This window comes from Lampetra planeri, chromosome 45 (genome assembly GCF_965212315.1).
Source record: "Lampetra planeri chromosome 45, kcLamPlan1.2.h2, whole genome shotgun sequence".
Classification (NCBI taxonomy): Eukaryota; Metazoa; Chordata; class Hyperoartia; order Petromyzontiformes; family Petromyzontidae; genus Lampetra; species Lampetra planeri.
In genome coordinates this window covers 7,720,017-7,747,965 of record NC_136151.1, presented here as the reverse complement: position 1 = coordinate 7,747,965, position 27,949 = coordinate 7,720,017, and the positions used below count along the sequence as shown (strand labels likewise).

Sequence of the window (27,949 nt, the reverse complement as noted above, 5' to 3'; positions counted from 1 at the left end):
AGGTGCGTGACGTCATTTATGGACGGCCCCATAGGTGCTCGCTGACAGCACTTGCCCCAACAGCCTGTGAAGGCTGCACGGGGGATCTGTGTCTTTGTGTGCGTGAGTCTGTGCGTTGTGCCCGTTTCTCTGCGCTGCTCACACTCCGTGCTCTCAGCACGCACGACTCAGATCCAGAATCCTCACTGAGTCACCATCATCACCCCACACATACAGTGCGGGGTAGAGCGGTTGACTAAACGAGTGGTGGACGGAGTGCAGCAGCTCCATGGAGTCGGCGCGGTAGAACGACAGCAGCCCCGCCTCCCAGTGCAGGTGACACCCGACTCTCCGGGGAGGATCCCTCACCGGCACTGAGGTCGATACACCACCATGACGCACGTAGCAGCTGTTGTTATTTTTATATAAAACCCAGGATGAGTCGTTCTGTCCCAGCCCGCACTCTTTACCACGCCCTTTGCGTGCGATCGTCCCGTACGCGACTCCAACCTGACAGTACCCCGCACCCCCCACGTCCACCTCCCAGTAGTGCTGACCCGACGAGAAGCTCTCGGAGCACAGGGCTTGTTGCCAGGCATCAAAGCGGTGCGGGTGATCGGGGCGACCCTGGGAGACAGCGGTCCGCGTCGCCGTCCTGAGGTCCGAGGAAATCTGGAGGTCGTTGTGGGCCGAGTTTGTGTCCACAGTCGGTGAGCGTCCGTCTGCAGTAACGATAATCACAGTAGCCGTGTAACAACAGCACCACTATAACAACAGCACTCGTGCACTAACACGCACGTGCACTGCAATAGAGCAATTCATAATGAGCATTGTCATACACCGTTGTAATGCGTAGCTATCGGTGTGATGACATGTGACAGGCATTTTGTCAATCCACTGCTGGATGAGGGCCTCCTTACGCCGTGGGGGTCGCGGGGGACATTTGACCATACTTCACCACGCCGGTCACCGCGCGTTGGCGAAGGCAGGTGGCGCAGCTGGCGAGAGCACAGAAGTACAGTACAGCGGTGCGTTTGTCTGCCCCGTCATCTACATTTTTAAAAGTCGAGCTTCAGTTCAATATTCACTGTGTAATAGATGTAAAACATTTGATGATAGCATCACAATGTGAACTGCTCTATATATTTTAATGCAAGGCTGAAAACTTAAAATATATTAATTGCTTTCAACATGTATTTGTTAAAAATTTTAATTGAAATAGAACGATCAAACATAGAACAATTGTTAAGTTTTTTCGGTAAAGTCACGTAGGTAAAATAATAATAATACAATAATAAGTGATACAGTAAATTTAGCTGTGACGGTCCCACGTGAAGACGGAGACTTGTGTTGCCTTCGAAACAACCTCAGAGTATGAATCCTTGCAGTCACGAAAGCTTCAAATCTAGAATTGTTAAGTTAAATCAATGAAGTTCTAATAATAAAAAATAAAACACTTTTCAAAAATCGCAGCTTTTGCGATTTGCTAATCGCATTGTTTCAAATTGCGACTTCGATTTGGAATCGATTCATCGTTCAGCCCCACTGTGCGGAAGTGCCCGTGGGAGGCAGTGGGTCACAGCAGCAGCAGCAGCGTGGATATCAACACCGCCGCAGCGTCTCTGTGTGTGTACAACAAACACAAACATCTCGCGTGTGTCACCTTTCACAGGCTGTAGGGGCAAGTGGTGTTGGTGAGCACCTGTGAAGGCCGGCACGGCACACGAGGTGGGTGTGATAGTGTAGTGGTGTACCCTCGTGTGTGTGTGTGTGATAGTGTAGTGATGTACACTTGTGTGTGTGTGTGTGATAGTGTAGTGATAGTGTAGCGATGTACACTCGTGTGTGTGTGTGATAGTGTAGTGATGTACACTCGTGTGTGTGATAGTGTAGTGATAGTGTAGTGATGTACACTCGTGTGTGTGTGTGATAGTGTAGTGATGTACACTCGTGTGTGTGTGTGATAGTGTAGTGATGTACACTTGTGTGTGTGTGTGATAGTGTAGTGATGTACACTTGTGTGTGTGATAGTGTAGTGATGTACACTCGTGTGTGTGTTAGTGTAGTGATGTACACTCGTGTGTGTGTTAGTGTAGTGATGTACACTCGTGTGTGTGATGGTGTAGTGATGTACACTTGTGTGTGTGTGATAGTGTAGTGATGTACACTCGTGTGTGTGTGTGATAGTGTAGTGATGTACACTCGTGTGTGTGTGTGATAGTGTAGTGATGTACACTCGTGTGTGTGTGATAGTGTCGTGATGTACACTCGTGTGTGTGTGAGTGTAGTGATGTACACTCGTGTGTGTGTGATAGTGTAGTGATGTACACTCGTGTGTGTGTGTTATAGTGTAGTGATGTACACTCGTGTGTGTGATAGTTTAGTGATGTACACTCTTGTGCATGTGTGATAGTGGGAGTGATGTACACTCGTGTGTGTGTGTTGGTGTAGTGATGTACACTCGTGTGTGTGTGTGTGTGATAGTGTAGTGATGTACACTCGTGTGTGTGTGATAGTGTAGTGATGAGCACTCGTGTGTGTGATAATGTAGTGTAGTCACTATTTCGTGATTTACACGGTCAACCAGGGTGAAGCACTTGGCTTGCTGGCTGTCTGATAAACCTCTGAATATTCACAAATAATTCTCTAGGTACCTTTGATTCTGAGAGCTCTAGGCATTTACACTGAACCCTACGAATCCTAACGATGTCTCAAGTACTACTAAATGCATCCTAAACATATCAGCCATAGCGTCTCTGTGTAAAAACTCACACAGCATAGCAACAGCATCCTCATTCATTAATACACACGTGTAGTGTTAATAGAGCTCATGTAATACTCTTTTACACTCGTGTGTGTGCTGTATGTTAACGTAGAGGTATTGCAATACATGGACAATAGTTATTTATCTGTATGTTTGCACAGTGATACACATGATCAGCCAAAGTTATACCCCCGTCTAACTCTGTGAGCCTCGGGTATTAACATTTAACCCCAATAATCCTTAAGGTGCCTTAATTTGGGATATAGCAGCCTCAAGAATTATGAATGAATCCTGAGAATCCTAAGGCTGCCTGAGTCTGGATATGAGCCTCCGGCATTATCAATGAACCCTATGCATCACAACGGTGATGTAGTCTCGCTCTAGTCTGATAATGACATCCATCACAGAGAAGACTTATAGTCAGATTAATATGCTACAATGGTTACTTTGGCCAACAGCATCCTCACTGGATAATGCACACGTGTTAGCTCAATGGAGCTCATGTAATAGTGAATTACACTTATGTGTGTGCGATATATTATTGTCCAGGGAATACATTACCGTCACCACGTCTATCATTGACGTGATAGACAAGGTTGACCAAGGTTATGAATTAGTCTGGCTGTGAGCCTCAACCATTAACTGGGAAACCTAAGAATTCTAAAAGTGCCTTAGTTTGACACTGAGCATCAGGCTGTTGGCATGAAGCCTACGAATCTTAAAAGTGTCTTCGTCTGGATTATGATCCTTGGGTATTAACAATCAACCATTACATTCCTAAAATTACATTGATCTCGTTCTAAAAGCCATAGGCTTTATCATTGAACCATACGAATCCCGCAGGCTGCCTGTGTTTCCGCTTTGCTGATGTTTGCAAGATGTACTCATTAAGGCTGAGCCGACCTAGGAAAGGTCCAGATTTGGTTCTGAACTGATGCAAGCCATGGCCTGTTGGTGTCCATGTTTGTATCTCTGCACAAACCATCCCATCTTCACTGAACATCCGTATTCGCTCTCGCTCATCCATACACCTCCGATTAGCACGGTTGGCTTATTACGATGTGAAAGAAGTTCAACATTTATCCATACAGACACTATTACAAAGAAAAAGATACCCACGTATATTCTTAACAGAGTTTTTGGGCAAGTGCTGTAAGCAAGCACATATGAACGCCGGCATGGCACACGAGGGGATTGGTGGCTAGCACCACGCCCGGCCGCCTTTGTCTCCCCAGTGCTGATGTTTACTACACACCGCACTAGGTACTCATTTGATGCTGCGTCGACCTAGGGAAGGCCCATGACGGGTTCAGATAATGCATCACTGGTGTTGGCTGTGAGTGAGAATCGAACTCGGGGAGCTGGATTCATCACAGAGCATTCTAACCACTACACGACCGCTCTGCAACATGTACGAGCACAATTATACGCGCAATAATACACAAGCACACGTGACAAGAGTTCGTGGAACTCACACATGAACGCCAGCTGGTTCCTTATCGAGGCGATGTCTTCTTCCTTGGGACATGGAGGTGGAGTTCCCTTCTGAGCGCCTCTCCTGTGAGACCAGAACCAGCAGTGACTCACACAGCCCGTGTCTTACACAGCACCAACACACACAGCACCATCACAGTATCATCATCACAGCATCATTTACAGCATCATCACACCATCACAGAGCAAGTGCCTTACACAGCATTATAACATACAGTATAATCGATCACAGCATCATCACACACAGCATCATCCACTCACACACACATCATCTACTCACACACACATCACACAAGGCGTCACCCAGTGTGTGAAACTGTGCAAGTTCATGAGTCCATACCGGTTTGTCTCCTTCAGGTGAACCTGCAGGAGTCAGACACAGGGCAGGGGGTGCGAGTCAGTTCACCTCCAGCCACGTTAACCACACGGTGATTGGTAGACGCGATGAGCTGGGCTGTGCTCAGCCATTCGCGTATTCCAGTGTTGTTGGTTGTAAACAAGGAAAAGCCGTGGACTCGTTCGGACTCGATGGTTCTCATCAGCAAAGTGTGGCCTCGAAAACCGTGACACATTGGTACCTGATGTCACGGGCAAGAGGCGTCCATAGCACTCGACATCGAGTCACAGTGATTGTGACCCAACATTCAAAATAATGATCAATCTCTGGGTTTGTTTCACATTTCTGAGACTCATCAGCAGTCGATGCTAAACTACAAATGCTTCTAACTTTACTGATGTTAAAGGTGCTTCTCTTTTCAGTTTTACTAAATGTTGGTCTATATTTGGTTACATGAATGATCAAAATTTAGCATCAAGTAGCCTCAATCTGTGGTACATTACAGGACCATGCTGTTACGGTTTTTAATGCAAACATCTGCATACATTACCAACCATTTATTAACTCGTGGGATTTGTGTGTTAATCGTTTATTTATTCTTTGGAAATTCGGCGATAATTTTCATTTTTGTCAGAATATACAAATCCACGTTGGTGAACTTGATTCGACGTTTAATTTCAAAACGCATGGGCTATAGGTTGTGTTAAAGGTACAAGTTGTGTTATCCTGTGCTCTGTGATACATCGCATGTGGCACATTTATAAATGCACAGGCAGTCCTCGATTTACGAACACTGGCACTTACGAAACAGCTTCCTTGAAATATATATATATTTTACATTGACTTAAAATGCGAACTCACACTGGCAAACTAAACCACAGAACTATTTTTTCAGCGGAGCGATCCTCTGCGAGATGTAATGAGTCAGCTGCACGCTCGGAGTGAGTATGTGTTCATGTGTGCGCCCGCAGGCAAACATGTCGAGCGGTATTATCTTTACATCGGTTGCGTAACGCTGTGTGGAAGCTACCTGGTCTGTCGCTCCACACGAAGCTTCAGGTCTTCTTTGCCATAGTCATGCCCTCCCTTCTCTACGCTTGCAAAACGTGGACCCCCCTAATGGAACATCTTCGCCGGTTAGAAACATTTAGGCTGGCCTGCCTACGATCCATCCTGGGTTTAATCAAGCTGGATTGTGTGAGGAGCTCACAAATCCTTGAAAGATCTGGACAAAGTCCCATCGGTGAGCTCTTCCAGCAGGCAAGGCTGGGTCATGTAGACCATATGCCCAGCAACCGCATGCCTAAACAGCTTTTGTTTGGCCGGATAGGGGGGGCTAAATGGGCACGTCACGAGCTAGAGAAAAGATGGAGTGATGTGGTACAAGAGGATGTGGAGCTGAGTGGACTTGCTGACGACTGGTACTAGCGGTGTAAAATTGGCCTCTGTGGAAGAGGCTCATGAAGGATGCCACTGGGCAGTTGGAGGTAGTGGCCCTCAAAAAACAATGGAGGGCAGAGAACCGATGTTCACAACAACCAGCGGAGTGCCGGGTGGCTAATGCCCAGCAAGTTGGCACAGTAGGGGGTCACAGGTGGTGCATCAGCCAGTCATCTCAGTTTGTTAACCCGTGGCACCTGGGTTTGCCCCGTGACCTCCTACCAGGAGATGTTCAACACTTCACGTGGCCTCAACGTGGACATAACCTAGCACAATCGCCGTGATGTTACAGCCACTTCGTGGCGAATGGCGGTTGTTGTTATTGTGTGGGGAGTGGTAGTGCAATGGTTAGCGCGCTGCACTATCAACCCGGTAACACGAGTTTGATTCAGCCTCACAACCAACACCAGTAGCAATTATCTGAATGGGCGCTGGGCCTCCCCTACGTTGACTCAGCCTCAAATGAGTACCTGGTTCGGTGTGTAAACATCGTCACTGGGGAGTCAATAGTGGTCAATGGTGGCCGGGCATGGTGCTCCCCACTCACTCCCTCGTGTGCCGTGCCGGCCTTCATAGTTGCTCCTCTACAACAGTCTGTTCAATTGTAGTGACTCATTGCGCCCCTTCTAACAAGCAAGATAGGATCAGGACTCAAGGTAAGTAAAAATAAAACCGATTTTTTTTTTCAATTTATATCACTTTATCTTACGTGTTATATACTATACAATTATTTGACAGTGTTACATGATAATGTACAATATTTATTCTTATTTATTAGTTTAACAGTACTTCCATTTTTTGTTGAGCTATAAGACATTTCATAACATAATTTATTATTTTATTTTTAGACGTGACTTAACCGAAAAGAACCAAAGAATAATTTCATAACACCGACTGTATCGGCATTTAAATAGAGTACATTGTTGTGTTCTGACTTACGAATGGGGCTGATGAACGAGTTGTGTTGGTCAGTCGAGGACTGTCCATAATGAACATGTGAAATGGGACACTCGATCTGGTTCTGCAAGCACTCTACCTGCAGGAACGTGAGCGAGTCCCTCTCCTCCTGCAGAGTGCGCAGGCGCGTGGCTGCTGCCTGGAGCTCGCTGATCTCGCGCTCGTAATGAGCGATGTTCTCCTCGATCTGGGACAGCAGCTTGCTCCCCTTAATGTCCACGTGTTCCAGCGTCGCCCTCTCGTCCTCATCCAGCGTCGCTCTCATGCGGGTGAACTCCCCTGAGATGCAAGCCTTGGTCTGGGCCATGGAATCCTGCAAGGGGTGTGCGATGGATTCTATCAATTCGTATTCCATGCTTTAAGACCAAAGTCACATTGTTTTCCAGTTACTCCAAACCTTTTTATCCTTACCTTCTTCTCTGTGGACTCATCCCATTGAACAGGTCGATAACTTTAGAGATATCTAGGTGCTATCTTACCCTTAACATTGATCATATCGCCAGTAAGATAAAAAAACATAAACGAAATCCTCTATTTAAATAAACACAATGTCTCACCTCGGCTCCATCTTCATGTAGTCCAAGCTGCCATCCTCCCCACCTTTGACTCCTGTGACATCATCGACTGCCAAGCCTCTTGTTCCATTATACCACCTGGCCGCCCGCTTTGACCTTGATGCCTCCATATCAGCACATTTTGCCAACCTCTGTATCACCTCCAATTTGTCCCCTCTGGATAAATTTATAGACCACCAATAGGCTGTCTTCATTCTAATATTCCTTTAAAACAAATCCGCCAAATATGTAAGGACCTCCTAACTCCGCAAATTCCTTGTCGCAATCTGTTCTCGCTAAAATTACCATATATTAAAACTAGGTTTGGCGACGCATCCTTCCATGCTGCTGACACTACCCCACATTATTGGAGTGTCCTTGCCTATCAGCCTAGGCTGGGCTCCCACCCCAGCCTCCAACACAATTAGAGGGCTGCGTAATGATTGAGATATGAACCAGTGCTGGACTCTACCTTCACCAACCTGCACTGACCCGCGTAACTAAATATGGCCAACTAGCCTCAATGATCAACGCGATGTTGCAGAACCTTCGTCCAGAAGTGTATTAGTGAGGATCTGTAAATTATTTACAAAAACAGATGAGCACACGATTCACCTTCTTCATAGATTTATCTCTGCACATCACCAATATAAGGTTTTTGTACACAATCTATTGGCCCCACAGCCTTTTGGGACTGCATTATTTTATCAGTACAGGCAGACCTCGCTAAATGCTCAATATGGTTCCTGAAGAAGTGAGCGCTTATCGAATCAGCGCTAAAAGGGGTCATTATGCTATTGTATATATGGGGATGCGTTCCCGTCAGCGTTCTTTCTTTCGGATGACCAATATATGAGGGCTTCATTGGGGTATCGGTAAAAGCACCAATCTAGATTTGAAGTTTTCGTGACTGCAGGGATCCATACTCTTTGGTTCTTTTGGTAAAGTCACGTAGGTATAAAATAAAATAAATCACGACGTTTCAGGCGCAACACAAGCATCCGTCATCAGGTGCGACAACCACAGCAAGAAACATTTGCTGAAGCGGGTGAGAGGGCTGCCGTGACAAGAGGATATATCGGTAAGAGAAGGGGGAGGAGCAAGGGGGGACAGATAGAGAGGGGGGGTAGGGTGAGGGGAGCGCTGCGAGAGCGTTAGGGGACGAGCAGACGTGATGCCAGTGGGGGGAAGTGGGCGGGGTTGGGAGTGGGAGGCTGAAGAAACTGGAGATGCGGATATAAAAGGCAACAACCATAAAGCAGTTAATGTTTTACCTGGTTAATAACATCCTTCCAATGATTGCTCAATTTGTAACCATCTTCTCGGTTGAAGTTATGTCTATGTTTATATATCTGGATGGCTTCATGAACAAACCTTTGATAGTTGCCCGAAGGTTTGCAGAGTACCTTGGTCTCGGAAAAAACAATATCAGCAAAGACGAGTGCTCTGAACTCGCAAAATTGAAAAAGAGAGATGACATAGTCATCCTCTCGGCCGACAAGGGCAATGCTACTGTCATCATGCATAAAACCACATACAACAACAACATCCGGGACCTTCTTAATGATGGCAGTTACACCAAAATCAACAAAGATCCTACTAACCACCTGGCTACAAAAACCAACAATATCATTACCAGTTCGACTTCTCTAATCGAACCATTCAAATGGCTCTCCCTAAAACCTGCTACTAGAGCACCCAGATTCTATGGTCTTCTTAAAATCCATAAAGAAGGTTCTCCACTTCGGCCCATCGTTTCCATTATCAATTCACCTACCGACAAACTGGCCCGTTTTCTGTCCGATACCTTGCTTCCATTCACTGCCAAGACTACCTCAGCAGTACGTAACTCAGCTCACTTGGTCTCTCTTATCAAGGGCATTTCACTGTCCTCAGATGATTTTCTCGTCAGCTTTAATGTAGTTTCTCTGTTCACCAAGGCTCCTGTGCCTGACACCTTAGCAATAATTGAAGATTTAGTCCAACATAGACTGAATCCTGATGTTCCTACTCTGGTTAGGCACTGCCTTACCAACACTTACTTCACCTGGGATGGTACTTTCTACAAACAAAATGAAGGTACTCCCATGGGTTCCCCCTTATCACCAGTGATAGCGAATGTTTTCATGGAAAAATTTGAACAGATGCCATCCATACTCATTGTTTTTTTGGGTAAAGTCACGTATGTGGAAATAAAATAACATTTTAATAAATAAAATAAAATAATATTAAAATAAATCACGACGGTTCGAACGCAACACAAGCGCTCATCATCAGGTGGAAATGGGGTAAAACACATAGCAAGGGAACACACAGATGGACACCAAGCACATAGCACATAGAGAACGGCAAACTGCACGGAGGCAAATACAGAGAGAAGATTGGAGATGCGAACTCAAGAAACCTTAGAAACATAATGTGATGCAAACCAGTCGGACAACAACTCAGTTAGATACTAACCTGGTTGACCATGTATTTCAAAATACTGCTAAATCTTTTGTTCTCATCCTCTGGGCTGAACATACCAACGTAAACAGAGGACAAGGACTCGTGAACAGACACGAGGTACAACAGATACATATGTTGAGGAGTGGAGTGGAGTGCTCACGTCAGGTCACACTCGCCTCGGGGGAAATGCCATCAAGGAAAAGTGACGTCATGCCCCCCGGGGTATTTGAGGGAAGACCCTTGACGTAGAGGGGGTCTTCGCCGTGAGTCAGAGGAGTGAGTGTTAGGGAAGTAGGGGGCTCCGGGATAGCGAGTAGAAAGCCAGGCTGAAGGGCTGCTTTACCCGGCTGGCCGAGTTGGCTGAACCCTCGGTCAGTGCTGTGGGAAGAGCCTGATAGCCTGGTAGGGTGTAGGGAACTCCCAGTTACCTTCCCCTGGGGAGATTAGTTAAGAACTCTTGTTTTAACCCCTTCCCCCGAGTTAGGCGCAAGCCCTTAATTAAAGAGTAGGCGTCAGCCCCTACACGACTGGCTTCCGCGTCCTTCTTACCACGCAACACATAGACAGAGAAGACACACAGGGAGAGATGTGTTGGGCAGCACAGAGGGACAACCAGAGCAACACCACACCAAGAGACATACACACATGGAGAGGCACACGCAGAAAGACGTCTGGAGGAATAACGTACAGGGACTTATATAGGCTGTAGAGGTGGGGGAGGGGAAGGGAGGCAGAAAACGAAACGGAAACGACGAGGGAGGGAGCACATAGGAAAACGAAAACGGAGACACAAACCACGGTAAACAAAAAAAACGAAGCAAAACTGCAACACGTGGAGATACATACGCAGAGAAGATAACAAACGGAAATATGTTTTGGACAGAATTGTAAAGACAACCTCCCCGTAGAGGTGGATTAATCTAGAATTGAAGCTTTCATGAGTGCATATTACTATACTCATTATTTTTTCGGTAAAGTTACGTATGTGGAAATAAAATAAATTTAAATAAATAAAATTCTATTAAAATAAATCACGACGTTTCGAACGCAACACAAGCGCTCATCATCAGGTGGAAATGGGGTAAAACAGATAGCAAAGAGTGACCAACGTAGAAGTAATCAAATATCTGATGATGCAACAGTGATGAGAAATAAACTGGCACTAGATGAACACATGCAGTAAGGAAAACAACAGGAAAATGAAAAGTGTCTTGTTGTTCAGAACTATGGAAGGAACCGGAAAGAGAGTAAGACCTCACACAGAATGGATTGATGACATTAAAGATTGGTGCCAGAAAGACGGGGCACTATTAGAGCATATTGGCACAAGACAGAGAGAGGAAAGTGGAAACCAATGACGACATGGGCAGTAGACACTAGGGGCTATCTGCCCATGGATCGTCATGATGGTGATCACCAGGTAGGTCAGTGGTGGTGTGGTGGTCATCAAACTGTTTGGTGAGTAATTTATGAATGGGTGCTGGGCTGTCCTAACCAACCCACATTGACCAACTTGGTAAAATATGGTTAAGCAATCTGCTTGCTTGTCGGTTGTGGAAAGGCCTCAATGTTACACTGGTTTCACAAAGGGTGTAATTTATCCACAAGAGGTTTTTTGTGTCCAAACATAATGTACATACATGTAAATTACATATGTTGATTAACTGTGAATAACCCAACTAATAATATAGAAAATTGTAATTTGTATAAATACATGACCCCCCCCCATCCCCTGGTCTTCGTAACTGAGGAGCTCACAAATGATGACATCGCATTTATCTCTCTCCACAATTTTGGCTGTGGCCTGATGAAGCTGGTTGAAATTACCGGGGAAACATCATACTCGAATTGTAAATGTTGTGGGTTTACTCTCCAACACACCGGTGTGCTGAACTAGTAACTAATTGGCATGTTTTGTTTAAGTGAAAACTTTACTAATTGGCTGTGTTGGGTGGTGGCGGGTTTAATGACGCATTTATATTTTCACGATCTAACCCCAAGAAACCTCAATTTTGGATAATATTAGTCGCAAAAGTGTTAAACTGGTGTAAATTATTATTACCATCACAAATTGACTCGATGGATACAAATCAATCATTAACAGGCCGATGTGTAGTGATGCTCATGATACATCACCGGGCAACTCTGTTCTGGGTTCCACTCCATGCCAAGAACAGGCCACCGAGATGAGAATGCCTGAAAGCGGCCTCAATTGTGCGTCCAGGTCAGCCTCTGCCTGCCTCTGGGCCACCTCCAATAGCGAGGAAGGCCATCAATGATTCCACGCAGAGCTCTGGTGTGATAAGCCAACATGTCAGCCTATGTAATGTATCCACAGTGCCAGATCCTCCTGGCTGTGACTGCTTCAAACAGCGGCTGTCGTGCTGTTCATCGACGGACTCCGGTATTTGAGAAAAGCTCGCAGAGTGAATGTGAAGTCTCCATTGCAAGCTACACTGGTCAAAGGCGTCAAGTTCTCTATATGATGAAATGCTCTCTTGTATGTGTAGTAGGTTCTAAATCCCCTTCAACATTAACCATGGGACTCGGGGCATTCGAATTTTGAGAGCAAAAAAACTAGACACAAACCCCAAGAATCGCCGAATTGATTAATACAGTATATGCAGTATACGAAGTTCGTACAGTAAATCGTTTGGCGCAATGCTCCATCCAGTCCCCACATGGCAATACACACAATCAATACTCCAGACAATCCGTACATAGTAAACAATCACAAGCAAGTACCCAACATTCCAAAGTTTCTTACAGTTACACGTGACAATCACGAGCGAACCTCCATACAGTATACACAATAACAATGGCGATTTCGCAACAAAACGATGTAACACGAGTCATTAACACGGCAACCTACAGGATATCAACGGAGCTCGGGACACCAACACGAATTAATCATTAACTACACCCAGAACATACCGATCTCGACGCCGTAATTAACAGCAACACTTGTTACAAGCAGAAACCGGCATGGTCGCCGCGTCAATTTATCACGCACACAACCGGACGAACACGCTCCGCAACCCAGCGAGTTAAAAAAAAACACACGCGATCGCAACCCGGCGCACGTAAGATGGGTGAAGTTATTATTATTTTTCTTGAGGCCGGGTGCTTGTCATGTCACGACTCGCCTGGCAAACTGTGAATAGTGGAGGGCGGCAAGGTGGAGCACTGGGACACCCCGAAGAATCTTGCATGGTGAACACAGCCTGCTCTTGCGAACCCATCCACCTCTCGCGCTCGAGCAGAAGGCTGGAACTCCCCCTCTGCAGGCGTTGATGTCGGCGGGAGCGGCATTTCGGCAGCAGGAGCGGCGTTTTGGCGGGAACCGCGCCCCGACCAGCCCTCGAGTTGGCGGGAACCGCGCCCCGACCAGCCCTCGAGTTGGCGGGAACCGCGCCCCGACCAGCCCTCGAGTTGGCGGGAACCGCGCCCCGACCAGCCCTCGAGTTGGCGGGAACCGCGCCCCGACCAGCCCTCGAGTTGGCGGGAGCAGCGTTTTGGCGGGAACCGCGCCCCGACCAGCCGCCGAAATGGTGGGAACCCCATGGCCCGCATGGCCGGGCCTCCCCTGCCAGCCCCCGCAGCGACGATGGTGTCCTCTCCCCGCGGCTCCGTCGCTCCATTCCCGATGGCGGCGAAGCAGCAGTGTGGTGACAGTCCCGCCGCTCCGCGTGCAGCGCCATCTCTCTCTCTCTGTCACCGGGGCTGCCATCCCCGGGGCTGTCAGAAGGATGGTCGTCACACCGTCCCCGTTGTACGAAGGCGTCCAGGTGAGTTTTATATTTGTTTTTCGTGTGCCCATTTTACTTCCCTAGGATAACACCTAGCAATATTTATTAACCCCACTTCTGACACCAGATGTAGTAGGTTCGAATTAGGTGCACACACACGCAGCTTGGAGGCAACACTATTTATTAAACGGTAAATAATATAACACTCTACATGAGGTGGTGACCACCTTCCTCAACTCACTAACACTCTGGAACACGACACAGACTGGACCAGGCAGGCAACGGCCTGCCTGGCCCAGGACGACGACTCGGGACTTGACGACCGAAGATGTCTTCACCTTGGAGTACAGTACAACAGCCGCGCTCTCCGTTCACACCACGCTTATATTTGGTTTTGCGTGGCTGGCTCCGCCCCGGCGTGGCTGGCTCTCTTCAGGCCACGCCTCCCTTCCCAGGACACGCCTCACTTCCCCCACCTCTGGGAGGGTCCGGATCCCTCCACCACGTGACCCCCCAGGCACCCCCTTGGGGCCCCCAGCCTTCGTACGGGCCGACACAGTAGTGACCTTTCTCTGTCACTACGTCTGTTATATATTTGGTTAGAATATAAATCCATGCGGTTGATAGCAACGAGGCTCAGACCCATTTCCTTGCAGAAATATTAAAAGTATACGCAATTGTCTTGGTTCTATCGGTAAAGTCACGTAGAAGGGAAATAATAAAATTAAAAATAATAATAATAAAATACAATTCTCACGACATTTCGGCCACAACGCAAGCAGCCGTCCTCAGGTGAAGAACAGGGCTGTCGGAAAGACAGCGTCTGAATGAACACCACCAAGCTTGCCAGCGTATATTTAAGCTGGGTTAGAGGAGGAGGGAGCCTTGACAAAGGAATTTGATATGCAAATGATGAATCCCTGCAGTCACGAAAGCTTTAAAGCGAAAAATATACGCAATTGCATTATTATCGGTTGCCTCATGTGCACAACACCAAGATGAAGCAATTAATACATCACAATGAACGCAAACTGCATTGCAAGTGAAACCAGTTTCAACATTTTATTATGTATGCATTGTCTACTTCATACTTGTGTAATGACGTCGGAGACACTGACTTTAGAGGGTTTATTTATTTCTTGACCTTTTCACAGCGTCGACTCGATGACACAGTCACGACTTGAAGACATAACGACGACTGACTATACAGCAACGACGGACTATAGAGCGATGACTGACGACGCAGTGACAGCAGCGATGGCAATGATGACAGCATCGACCTCGATCCCCACGGCAGCCCGGAACCCCGCTTCTCGTCCCCTTTTATCCTCCAGCTTGGCCCATGCCACCGCCCCTGCCCACGCCCCACTTCTCAAACTCTCTCGCAGGTTCCTGAAGATTCCTTCGTTCCCCTCTTTGTTTCCTGGCCTGGTGTGGTTACTAGTCGTATATACTGTCTCTGTTGTTACCACTCGTTACCTATAATGTCTCCACACCTGAAGCTTACCACTCGTGGTCGCTAGTCCACGCACTGTCTCTACGTTTGGATGCATGACGAGACGTTTTCCCTTCATTACCTGTAATATCTCTTCAAGTCATCTCTTGTGTTCTAGAATTAAAGAGCTAAGATTTTATATTATGTTTTATCACAATCTTTACTTGTTTTAAGTGTTAGTTTTTATTCCAATACAATCGTTGCTCCATGCACTTTTATTTTATCAAACCCGTAAAAAGTATTTCGAGTTATCCCGTATACGTCTTTGCAGTGGTACTAGAAATTAACTTTTTGTCATAAACGTTGCATTTTAATATCCACATTCAAGCAGCAATTTACATAATGTATTGCTCTTTCCTATTACACTGACGCCTCACGACGTTCGCTTGAATCTACGGAGTTGTCCTCACAGGAAGTCACAGATTCCACGGAGGGTGAAGGTCACAATGTAACAGAGCCCACGCGTGGTACCTGCACGTCCTTGCGAGCGGCCTTCATCCGTCCCACGGACGCCTCCGCCTTCTTCCTTTTCTCCTCCACCGCTCGCGTCTCCTCTCCGACTCCACTCTGCAAGAGACAAAGTCACCAGAGGAGACTCCACTCCCTGAGCGGCCCCCCTCTCAACCACGCTTCACAGGGAGCACTCCACAGTGATGGCTCTATAATTGTCCACCAGAAGAGTGCTCAGTTTGTCAGGCTGGACTGACTTAACAGCCTTTAAGCAAGTAGGCAAGGCTCAGTGATGAGAATAACAACTTCCTGGTATTTTTGATTGAATGAGATGTGGAAGTTGCGAATTTGTCAGCTCCACTCCTGGTTTTGTAAAGGCCACATCAGGGGACAAGGACATGATCGTTCAACACAACAGCTCTTCACTTCATGAGCAACATCCAAACATGACCTTCCTCCAGCATGCCTCACCCAAAATGCGTCGAACCACCCTCCTCCTCCTTACACTCCAACTCTCGTCCCTTCCTATCCCTGCCAAAACCGAATGGCTACCTTGAACTAAAGCGATACCATTCTCACACACTGAGGTGCTCACCTTCCGTGTATCATGCTCATCCTCCAGTGTGTCGACATCATGCCCTCTATGTTCTCCGGTAATGGTACAGGCCATGCACACCAGGCTCACGTCCTGCTTGCAGTAGAATTTGAGCTCCTCTTTGTGCTTCTTGCATCTTCTTTCATCCAGGCTGACAATGGGAGCCACCAGGACGTGGTCCTTCAACTTGGGGTTTATTAGATGAGGCTTTAGGTGGGACTCACAGAAGGAAGTCTCACACCTGAGGCAGGTCTTCACTGCAGGAGTCTCCCCATCACCACAGGTGTCACAGAAGACAACTGCAGCCATCCTCTCTCCAACTCTGAGCTGCTCCACCAGGTTGGCGAGCGCCACGTTCCTCTTCAGCTGGGGTCGCTCAGGGAAGGCCGCTCGGCACTGCGGGCAGCTGAAGCTGCTCGCCGTCTCCCAGGCACCGTCCAGACACCGGAGGCAGAACGAGTGTCCGCAGCTCAGCGTGGAGGGGCAGTCAAACGTGCGCAGGCAGATGGGGCAGCTCAGCTCACTGTCGACACAATCACTGGGAGACGCGCTCGCCATGGCCCATGGCTTCACTCGGACTCAGTCGCTCGCCGCGGCTCACAGAGTTATCGCAGCAGCTGCTGCTCACACAGCGGAGACGAACAAGGAAATGAACTGACTTCACCTGCAGTTAAGTTATAAATATCTCGAGACACGCCCTGGAATGTTCCACACGGCGGCTGGGCTCACCTGTGTAGACGTGGCGTTACAGTCACGCACTGTGTAATAGCTAAAACTGATTTTTGTGTTTAGTTTGTTGTCCTTCCTCTGCACTTCCGATTAGCACGGTTGGCGACGTACGGTGTGGAAGAAGTTCAACATACATACATAGCTTTGACCGGTCTCAATTGATATATTTGTACAAACAAAACCCAGCAGCAGCAACCCGGGACACAGCGATAATGGTTTGTCCCACAGGCTGATTGACCGGCTAGGTCAGGCTGTGTGCATTGCACAATGGAACCGCACCTTGTGCAAACATTCTGATGGTAAAGGTTAACTTGTTTTTTCCCCATCTGTATCTTTATTAATTGTTTTCTTGCAAGGCCTGTTTGTTTAAGCTTCACAGTCTGTAATCGTCTTCCACCTTTATCAACTAATATTTAACTACTGGCTTCATGCATCCTCTGTTCATCTGTCAATTATTTTTTAGTTTATTTGTTCCTATGACACCGTTTTATTCTGAGTGGACAGTGGTTGTATGTATGTTGAACTTTTTTTTCACCGTACGTAGTCAACCGTGCTAAACGAAGGTGTGTGGGTGAGTGTGTAGGTGGTGATTGGTTTAGTGTGTGGGTAAGCGGTTGGGTGAGTGGGTGTGTGGGTAAGTGGGAGAATATGTATGTTGAACTTATGTCGTAGCGTACGTAGCCACTCGTGCTAATCGAAGGTGCGGGTGAGTGGGTGGTGGAGTTTGAATGAGTAAGGGGGGGGGGTTATTTGGTGAGAGGGGAGACAGATGAGCAGGAGGATGGCGTGAAGGGTGGGCGAGCAGGCGGTGAGGGAGGGCTGGAGGAAGGGTGGCTGGGACGGGCGTGCGGTTGAGTGGTTGGGTCACTGGGTGGGTGGCCTCACGCATTACAACAGCGAACAGCCTCTGGCTAAACAAACATCGTGGTTCATTTAAGCTCATTATCTACATGACTTTTACCGTCAATTTTCCTATTTTGCGTAAAAAAATCGAGGATTTAAATCTTAATAACCTAAAAAATATATATTCATCACCTATTGTTAATGTTAAGATTTTACATCCTGGAATTGCTAAGTTTGGACGATTCTATAAACCTATTTGTATTTGACCAGGTAAGGCCCACTGAGGTTTATAGCTCTTTTCAGAAGCGACCTGGCCACAATTGATAGCTCAACGACGTGGCTTATTACGTGGACATTTCTAGCAGCCAAACACTCTAAACGCACTTTTCTAAGTGTGAAGGGAATAATCGGAGAACCCGGAGACAAATTCACGCGACTACGGGGAGAGAGACAAGCAAACTCTAATTGCATGTACAGGCGTCAGAGCCGGGATCGATCCCACGACCTCCTGTATACCAGGCGAGGTAGTTAACATCTTCCAGCCACCGCAGCAAGATGTAAAAAAAAATCACAGAGCAGCGACAACGAACAAGGAAGCAAACTGACTTCACCTGCAGCTAAATTATGAACACCACGAGACGCGCCCTGGAATGTTGCACGCGGCAGCCCGTACTCACCTGTGTAGACGTGGCGTCACATTCACACACACAGTGTCAAGGTTAAAGAGTCGCAATTGAAATATTTTTACAAAAACCCCACGGTAATCATGAAAACGGTGATGTTTTGTCCTATAGACTGGTTACACCCGCTTGGCTGAGGCTGTGTTTTTCCACTGTAAACCTCACCGTGTAAAGTTTTATTAAAGATTTAAAATTATAAGTAGGCTATCGCGACAAATATTATCTATAAAACGTGTTTTTGAGTTAGATCGCGTAAATATAAAAGTGTCGTTAAACTCGCCACCAACCGACACAACCAATGAGTAAGGTTTGTCACGTAAACAAAATAAGTAATATTTAAAAATACTTTTTTTTTAAACACGCTTTAATGAAATGTACCATACTCTTCTTGGTTCTTTCGGTAAAGTCACGTAGAAGGGAAGTAATAAAATAATAAAAATAAAACATTACAAAATAATTCTCACGACGTTTCGGCCACAACGCAAGCAGCCGAGGCGACAGCGTCAGAAGCTGTCGCCTCGGCTGCTTGCGTTGTGGCCGAAACGTCGTGAGAACTGTATTTTATTATGTTTTATTTGTATTATTTTATTACTTCCCTTCTACGTGACTTTACCGAAAGAACCAAGAAGATGAATCCCTGCAGTCACGAAAGCTTTAAATCGAAATGTTATAATGTTTTATTTTTATTATTTTATTATGTTTTATTTTTATTATTTTATTATGTTTTATTTTTATTAGTTAATTATTTTTTATTTGTATTATTTAATTATGTTTTAATTTTATTATTTATTATGTTTCATTGAAAATTTTTTATTATGTTTCATTTGTATTATTTTATTATTTCCCTTCTACGTGACTTTACTGAAAGAACCAAGAAGATGAATCCCTGCAGTCACGAAAACTTTAAATCGAAATTGTACCATACTCGTAATGGCAGAACTCGACGACTCCAGGAAGTGGCCCCGAAGCTTGCCACAACGTAAGGGACCGTGGTGATTTACAGCCAACGTTAGTTGAGCGTGGACAATTAGACCCAAGCCGAAACATAACATGTACAAATTTATGTTTAAAAATACTTGTTTTTATAGAGTATAGTATTGTCATCAGTATGACGTAAGTATACAAAGTTTGCAGTCGATACCACATTGGGAAGTGGGTTAAAATTGAGTTACAAGATTTGAGGATACGACAACAACAGAGTGAGTTAAATAAAAGCGTGTAATAATAATATAAACATTCCCGCTAGGGTGAGGCTGTGCGTCTTGTCCAGCAAACCATACAGCTGTCAGTTCGTATTCAAGGTTTAACAAAAAAAGATTCCCCTAAACCAGGAGGTTCAGAAACCAAAACAACAAGGAGAGACATTTTTTCTTATTTTTTACAATTCGATAAGTTATTATTTCAAGAGCCCCAATGCAACATGGTGTGAGTACGAGACACGGTGGTGGTGGTCCTTGATAAATAAAAACGTGGTGTGAGTACGAGAGACGGTGGTGGTGGTGGTCCTTGATAAATAAAAACGTCTCACGAAGCAGCCGTCCCTCAAAGGGCCGCACTCCGCTACGGAGCTGCAGGTTGCCGACCCCGTGCCCTGAACCAACTGGCGTCAGCGTCAAGTAATAATAATTTAACTAGTATAGTTTTATTATGTTATTATAATAATTTAATTATTATGTAATTGGAAATGGATAATAAAATGATTTTGCGTTTTTTCATGTATTAATAACTTAATTATAATAACTGTTTAATACTGACACCTAAATAATAAATAAATAATAAATAAATGCTCGTGCTATAATACTATGACGCTAATGCAGTAATAGTATTTTTATAATTAAATAATACATTTCTACTGATTACATAATCATGCAGTAATGGTAATATAATAATTAACATTTACAAAGCACCATTGAGCAATCGCTCTCGGGGTGCTATGCGTGGTAAGTCAGAAAATAGTGAACATCACCCAATGAAAGAAGTGAGAAGAACGTTTGAACATCACTAATGGGAGAAAGCCATTTTAAACAGAGACGGCTTTAGTGGAGATGTGAAGATGAGCGTGTCTCGGAAGTCCCCTTGACCTCGAAGGGCTACGAGTTGCAGAGTGTAGGTGCCACAATTGCCAACGGACCTCCACGTGTGTAGCCTGGAGACGGTGGGACAGTGAGGAATGCACAAGCTGAGGATCTTGACGATCTTGATGGAATATTCGTGGTTGAAGGAGATCATGAATGTAGGAAGGAGCAAGTCCATTTAATTTCTTGGTTCTCTCGGTAAAGTCACGTAACTTTACCGAAAGAACCAAAAATAATAAAAATAAAACAATTATTTTATTATGTTTTCTTTTTTATTATTTTATTACTTCCCTTCTACCTGACTTTACCGAAAGAACCAAGAAGATGAATCCCTGCAGTCACGAAAGCTTTAAATCGAAAAAGTCAATTTAAGGCGAAGGCGAGTTGGTTGGAGCTGCCTTTTTCTCGTTGCTGTCATTGCCTCTTCCTTCTGCAAGGATTTGTTTTTACACTTTGCAGTTCTTTCTTGGTCTCATTATCTCCATCAGAATATCTGCGAAACGGGTTTATTCCTGGGGGAGATGTTCCCCCTGGTTAATGGCGGCTGGTGAGTAGTGTGTGTGGATAGTGAGTAGTTTGTTTGGATGGTGAGTAGTGTGTGTGGATGGTGAGTAGTGTGTGGATGTTGAGTGGTGAGTAGTGTGTGTGGATGGTGAGTGGTGAGTAATGTGTTTGGATGGTGAGTGGTGAGTAGTGTGTGTGTATGGTGAGTGGTGAGTAGTGTTTATGTGCATATGAGATGGTGAGTGGTGAGTAGTGTGTGTGTATGGTGAGTGGTGAGTAGTTTGTGTGGATGGTGAGTGGTGAGTAATGTGTGTGTATGGTGAGTGGTGAGTAGTGTGTGTGCATATGAGATGGTGAGTAATATTTGTGAATATCGGCTGGTTTGTCGTGTGTAGATGGTGAGTGGTGAGTATTTGTATCAGTGCTCGCAGAGAGACAAGAAGCAATGATATAAAATTACTTTACACGGGGTTACAAACCTCACGAGGTACCCCATGGAATGTGCTCAGATGTTTAAGGAATGTAAAAACAAGCCCCGCATCACACAAACATACAAACCTGTCTAGATGTACCTGTAGATTCGCGCCGTTGGCTTTAACAAGTACCAGCGTGTGTCACGCTAGCGCTCATTATTTCCCGCCTGTTGATTGGCCAAAACAACATTTACAATCGGGGATGTTTACACGAAAGAAAGTGTTTCTGTATTTAAAAGTTTGAATACAATAACATGTTTAAAACATACATGAAAGTTTGATTACAATTGAATACAATAATTTGTCTTGCGATGACCCCCGGAGAGAGAAACCATTACCAACCACAAGGGTGATTCTATGCCATTATTTCACTGTGTTACGACTAAAACTTTACCATATTCCGTCGATTAAAATGGTAATTTGTTAAGCATTGTATTATAATGGTTACAGTGATTTTATCATGCTTTGACTTGCTTCGTGTATTCATATTTTAAAGTAAAAGTTAATGCGAAATTGTTGGTATCCCCCACCCGCTGAGTGAGTGGTACATTCCGAACAGCCCAACAGCTACGGTGAGCAATGTGGATCAAAGCAGATACCGGTAACGAGATTTGTTATTATCACAGATGTTAATTTGGCATCTTTGAACTGACGTACACCAGAATCGGAATATTTACACTGCACGAGGAATCCGATGACCTGTAAAGCTCTTTGTAACAGATGTCCAGTAGGGGCACGGGGTAAGAACGTTACAACAACAAACAGAACACAAACATGATAGTAGCGCAAGTACAAGGAAAGTTAACACATCACCATAACACATCCACAGTATTTTAACACCATAACACACCTAACTGTATTCTTAGTTTTTTCGGTAAAGTCACGTAGGTAAAAATTCTAAATAAAAATTAATAAAAGTAAAATAAAAATTAAATAAAAATCACGACGTTTCGGAGGCAACACAAGCTTCCGTCTTGCCTCCGAAACGTCGTGATTTTTATTTTATTTTACTTTTATTAATTATCATTTTTTACCTACGTGACTTTACCGAAAAAACCTAAGAATATGAATCCTTGCAGTCACGAAAGCTTCAAATCTAGAACACCTAACAGTAGTTTAACACGTAAAGCTTTCGCGATCAATATCCATTATACAGTTTTAATGGCGGTTAACCATCTTTCCCAAACAACCTGCATTATGCACATCTACAGTATATATATAAATATAAAAGTTAGTAGTTCCCTGCGTCTTGTTGACATTCGGGGCGATTGCCACAAAGTGCTTTGCTTTATCCACCGCTTTCTTTGTTGTCGGAGTGCAGCGACGACTTCGCCTTGGCTCCGTGTCGCCATGGACTGCGTCTGTAGCGCGTTGTGGCGAACGGCGTGCGAGTGGTGCAGCTTGTTGACGCACAACAGCAGCTGCTGTTGTTGTTGTTGTACAACATTAATGGTTGACGCCTCATCAATGTCTCTTTCAATTCACGACGCGTGTTTTAATCGCCGATGTGACTTTTTACTTTGACGACGTAATTCTTGATTTGAAGCTTTCGTGGCTGCAGGCATCCATACTCTTTGGTTGTTTCGGTAAAACATATCTAAGTGATTTTACCGAAAGAAGCAAGGAGTTTACTTCTCATAATTTTCTCACAATAACCTCGCCTTAAAGCTTTCGTGACTGCAGGGATTCATCTTCTTGGTCAGGTCTGTCTCCTCGACAGACCTGTTCTCCACCTGAGGACGGCTGCGTGCGTTGTGGCCGAAACGTCGTGAGAATTATTTTATTATGTTTTATTTTTTATTATTTTATTATTTCCATTCTACGTGACTTTACCGAAAAAACCAAAAAGAATAACCTCGCCGTTGACTGTTTACAGCTCAGATCTAGCACGTGGTGTGGGTATGCAGAGCTGTCAACCCCTTGTCAGCGCCCTACTTTGTTACGGACCAATCCAGACGTGATCGGTCACCCCGTGTCCCTTATAAACCTCAGCGTTCATGCTACAAAGTCCCCATCACAAGGGAGAAACACAAACAAATATACAAACACAATCTTTTTACTCAATTTCCCTGTACAGGAATACGGGTACACCCGTATGGGTTGACAGGTTTGGGTATGAAACAGCATTACACATCACACTATGCACTGTCTGTAACTCAGCTATAGTATATGGTGAGGGTATGTGACAGCATTACACATCACACTATACAGCACACTATGCACTGTCTATAACTCAGCTATAGTACATGGTGAGGGTATGTAACAACATTACACATCACACTATGCAGCACACTATGCACTGTCTATAACTCAGCTATAGTACATGGTGAGGGTATGTAACAGCATTACACATCACACTATGCAGCACACTATGCACTGTATATAACTCAGCTATAGTACATGGTGAGGGTATGTAACAACATTACACATCACACTATACAGCACATTATGCACTGTCTATAACTCAGCTATAGTACATGGTGAGGGTATGTAACATTACACATCACACTCTACAGCACACTATGCACTGTATGTAACTCAGCTATAGTACATGGTGAGGGTATGTAACACCATTGCACATCACACTATACAGCACACTATGCACTGTCTATAACTCAGCTGTAGTCCATGGTGAGGGTATGTAGCAACATTACACATCACACTATACAGCACACTATGCACTGTCTATAACTCAGCTATAGTGCATGGTGAGGGTATGTAACAACATTACACATCACACTATACACTGTATATAACTCAGTACATGGTGAGGATATGTAACAACATTACACATCACACTATACAGCACACTATGCACTGTATGTAACTCAGCTATAGTACATGGTGAGGGTATGTAACAACATTACACACAGGTATACTGTATCTGAGCTGTACACAGTAGATAGTGTGATGTGTCATGTTATGGACAACCTCATCGCTTGAATCTGGGTACTAAATATTAACACACACTCGCATAGCTACTCAGTGGTGTGAGTTGCACTCTCAAAGACACGTAGAAACTGAAATGCACAAAAATATATATGTACACGTGCAAATACACACGTATTTTTAACAATAAAAACTCACGTTTATTCATGACACTCTGTGGCCTTAAAAGGCAGTACTGTATACAACAGGCGACGTTTCGAGCAAAGGCCCCTCTTCACAGCACGAGAGGTAGAGCGACTCTACGAATGTGCTGAGATTGTTTGTTGTTGTTATTTGTGCGCCACTGCCAAACGTAGCGTCACCAAAACATTTTGGTGATTGGAGAACGGCTCGCCATGCTTCGGCGCTACAGAGGCTGGCGTTGTTATTTATTTATTAATTCGCTGTTGATCCGCTTAACTCTGCCACGTGCACAGAGAGAAACGCGTGCGTGGGAACCAATTCCAAACCCTTACATTCACTCAAGCAACGATCATCAGAGTACAAACCCCAAGCACGCACGCACTCATTCAGAATCGCCCTCCTCCTTTAACTCTCAATGATGTCCTATGAATAGGTCCGTTGCCTGAAACGTCGTTTAATGTTACTTTTAAGCTCCACGCAGTGTTTTGCGAACGCGTTGAGTTACTTTGTGACAGCGAGAGAACGTCCCACATGAACCGTCAGTGCGCACCGCGCTTTCGTGCGTTTGACTGCCCTCTGATGCTCGTGGGTGTTTTGCCTTGCCTCTGTTCTTGGCTCTGTATCAATGTGTTTCACGTTGTTTATAAACGTAAACCGTGTAAGATGTAGATTGTAACGTTTTTATTTGGAGTGATTAAATGTTAACTCCCTCGCCTGGTCTGCAGGAGGTCGTGGATTCGATCCCGACCCCGACGCCTGCTGCATATTAGGAGTTAGCGTGTCTCTCTCACTGGGGTCGTTTTTCCCCTCCACATTTAGAATCAACATCACGCGTTTAGAGTATTAAGCTACTCCTATACATTTCCACACGATAAACCACTTCGTTGAGCTATCATCTGTGATGGCCAGATCGTTTCTGAAAAAGAGCTACATTGTTCAGTGTGCCTTACCTGGTGAAATATAACAAAATATAGTCCACAGTAAACTTATTGAAGTTTTTACGCATGTGTCACTTGACACCTTGGACACCCTTGCGAATGAGAAGTTAAATCGAGCTACTTTCCAGGTAAAATATTTTAACCATCAACATCCTGGGGACTCACAACATCGGAGATGAACAAGGAAACCAACATTACTTCGCACGAGGTTACAAACATCACGAAACACTCCGTGGAAATGTGACTAACCAAGACACGAATCGACTCAACTGCTTAGACAGGAGCGTTGCATTCACACCGCGGTGTTCGGGTTTAGAGGTCACGATTTTTACAAAACCCAGAGTGGCCAGGCAAACGGTGATGGTTTGTCCCTTGGACTGATTTCGTCGCCTATGGTGAGGCTCTGTGGGTTTCTGCACCAAGCCGTACCTTGTAAAACATTCTTATTAAAGGGTTTATAAAAAAAAAGGTATGTCGTCTCTATCATTGATATTTATTTGTTCTGGATTTATGTTAGCATAACTGTTTAAAATTGTCTTTAAAAAATAGTAAACATTAAATTGTTAATTTTTTTGACAAATCATCTCACAACTTCACGTGTAAATGAGTGGGGGATCAGGTGGGAGGGTAGGAGGGTGATTGTGTGGGTGGTTGAGCAGGTGTGTGTGTGTCGATGGAGATTTGTGTTGTAGTGGTTAGTGCGCTGTGCTATGAACCTGCCGATCCAAGTTCAATTCCCACTCATGGCCACCAACACCAGTGACCATTGTCTGAACTGGTCATGAGCCTCCCTTAGGTCGATGCAGCCTCAAATGAGTATCTGGTGTGGAGTATAAATATCACCACTCGGGAGACAAAGGCGGCCGGGCTTTGTGATGGCCGCCCACCCACTCGTGTGCCGTGTCGGCCTTCATAGATGCTCGCTAACAGGACTTGCCCAACAGTCTGTTCAGGCTATTCGGGGATCTTTGCCTTTGTGCCGGTGGGTGAGTGAGCGGGTGTGCAGGTGATCAGGTGGGAGAGAAATCAGACGGAAATGGGCGCTTTAAAAAGAATGAGGTTGGCAGGTGGGAGGGTGGCAGGATGGGCAGGTGTATGGCCGAGCAGGTGTGAGTGAGGGCGGGTGGGAGGGAGGGTCTCTGTAGATGGCTGAGGGGGTATTAGGTTCGGGAGTAGCAGGTGTCGGGGAGGAGAGTGTTGGGTGCAGGTGAGTGGGTGGTGGTCATCATTACGATGTGTAGTCATTATCATCATCGTGCTCTTCATCATCATCCATCAGTCAGGATCCATTCATCATCATAGCTCATGATGACGAGGAACAAGCAAACTGACAGAGTGCAGCAAAAAATAACACGAGATGCGCCATGGAATGTGGCCCAAGGCTACAGACAGCACTTACCTGTGAAGGCGTAAGCTGAAGATTTACAAACCGTGCCCGGGTTTAATCTCCAATACTATAACATCTATACAAACAAAACAACAGTAACCATCCCAAAAAAATACATGTTTACACAAGTCAGTCTCAGCTATGAGAGATTCACATTCACAGCCTGGATGACAATCTTAACAATAGATTTTCAGATTTTATTTTTTATTCACCGAGAACACATTGACCCTTGACCCACAAAACAATGTAATTACAATCTTAATTTAGGAGCTTTTGTGACTGCAGGAATTATTCTTTGGTTCTTTTCGGTTAAGTCACGTCTAAAAATAAAATAATACATTAAAATAACATATTACGACGTTTCGATTGCAACACAAAGCAATCATCATCAGGTATAAAAGAAATAGCAACAAAAAATCTAACTAGAAAACTATAGACAGACATACAAGCAGACAGACATCACAACGGCACACAGAGAGAGGACACACATCGGCACAAAGAGAGGGGTTGTCTCTATGACGGTCCCTTAAATATAGAGAGGGGGGGCGAGAACGGAGAGAGGGAGGGGGCAGAGAGAATTAGCATATCAATGAGTGTACGCCAACGTACTGCTGCTGCTGCTTCAATTTTGCGTGCGCGTTCCACATTGTCATCTTACTTGCAGCAGCAGTAGTACGTTGGCGTACACTCATTGATATGCTAATTCTCTCTGCCCCCTCCCTCTCTCCGTTCTCGCCCCCCCTCTCTATATTTAAGGGACCGTCATAGAGACAACCCCTCTCTTTGTGCCGATGTGTGTCCTCTCTCTGTGTGCCGTTGTGATGTCTGTCTGCTTGTATGTCTGTCTATAGTTTTCTAGTTAGATTTTTTGTTGCTATTTCTTTTATACCTGATGATGATTGCTTGTGTTGCAATCGAAACATCGTAATATGTTATTTTAATTTATTATTTTATTTTTAGACGTGACTTAACCGAAAAGAACCAAA

The 27,949-nt window shown here is 45.1% G+C and overlaps 1 protein-coding gene across 1 annotated transcript; it reads right to left on the bottom strand.

Annotated features, from left to right (window-relative positions):
* LOC144733216 (E3 ubiquitin/ISG15 ligase TRIM25-like) lies at positions 1-16,843 on the bottom strand. Its single transcript, XM_078615011.1, has 6 exons — positions 16,263-16,843; positions 15,689-15,784; positions 7,051-7,284; positions 4,578-4,600; positions 4,219-4,301; positions 1-701 (listed from the first exon to the last, which is right to left on the bottom strand). Exons 1-6 carry the CDS (start codon positions 16,818-16,820, stop codon positions 154-156), a joined length of 1,542 nt encoding a protein of 513 aa, XP_078471137.1. The 5' UTR covers positions 16,821-16,843; the 3' UTR covers positions 1-153.
* Positions 16,844-27,949: the final 11,106 nt, after the last annotated feature.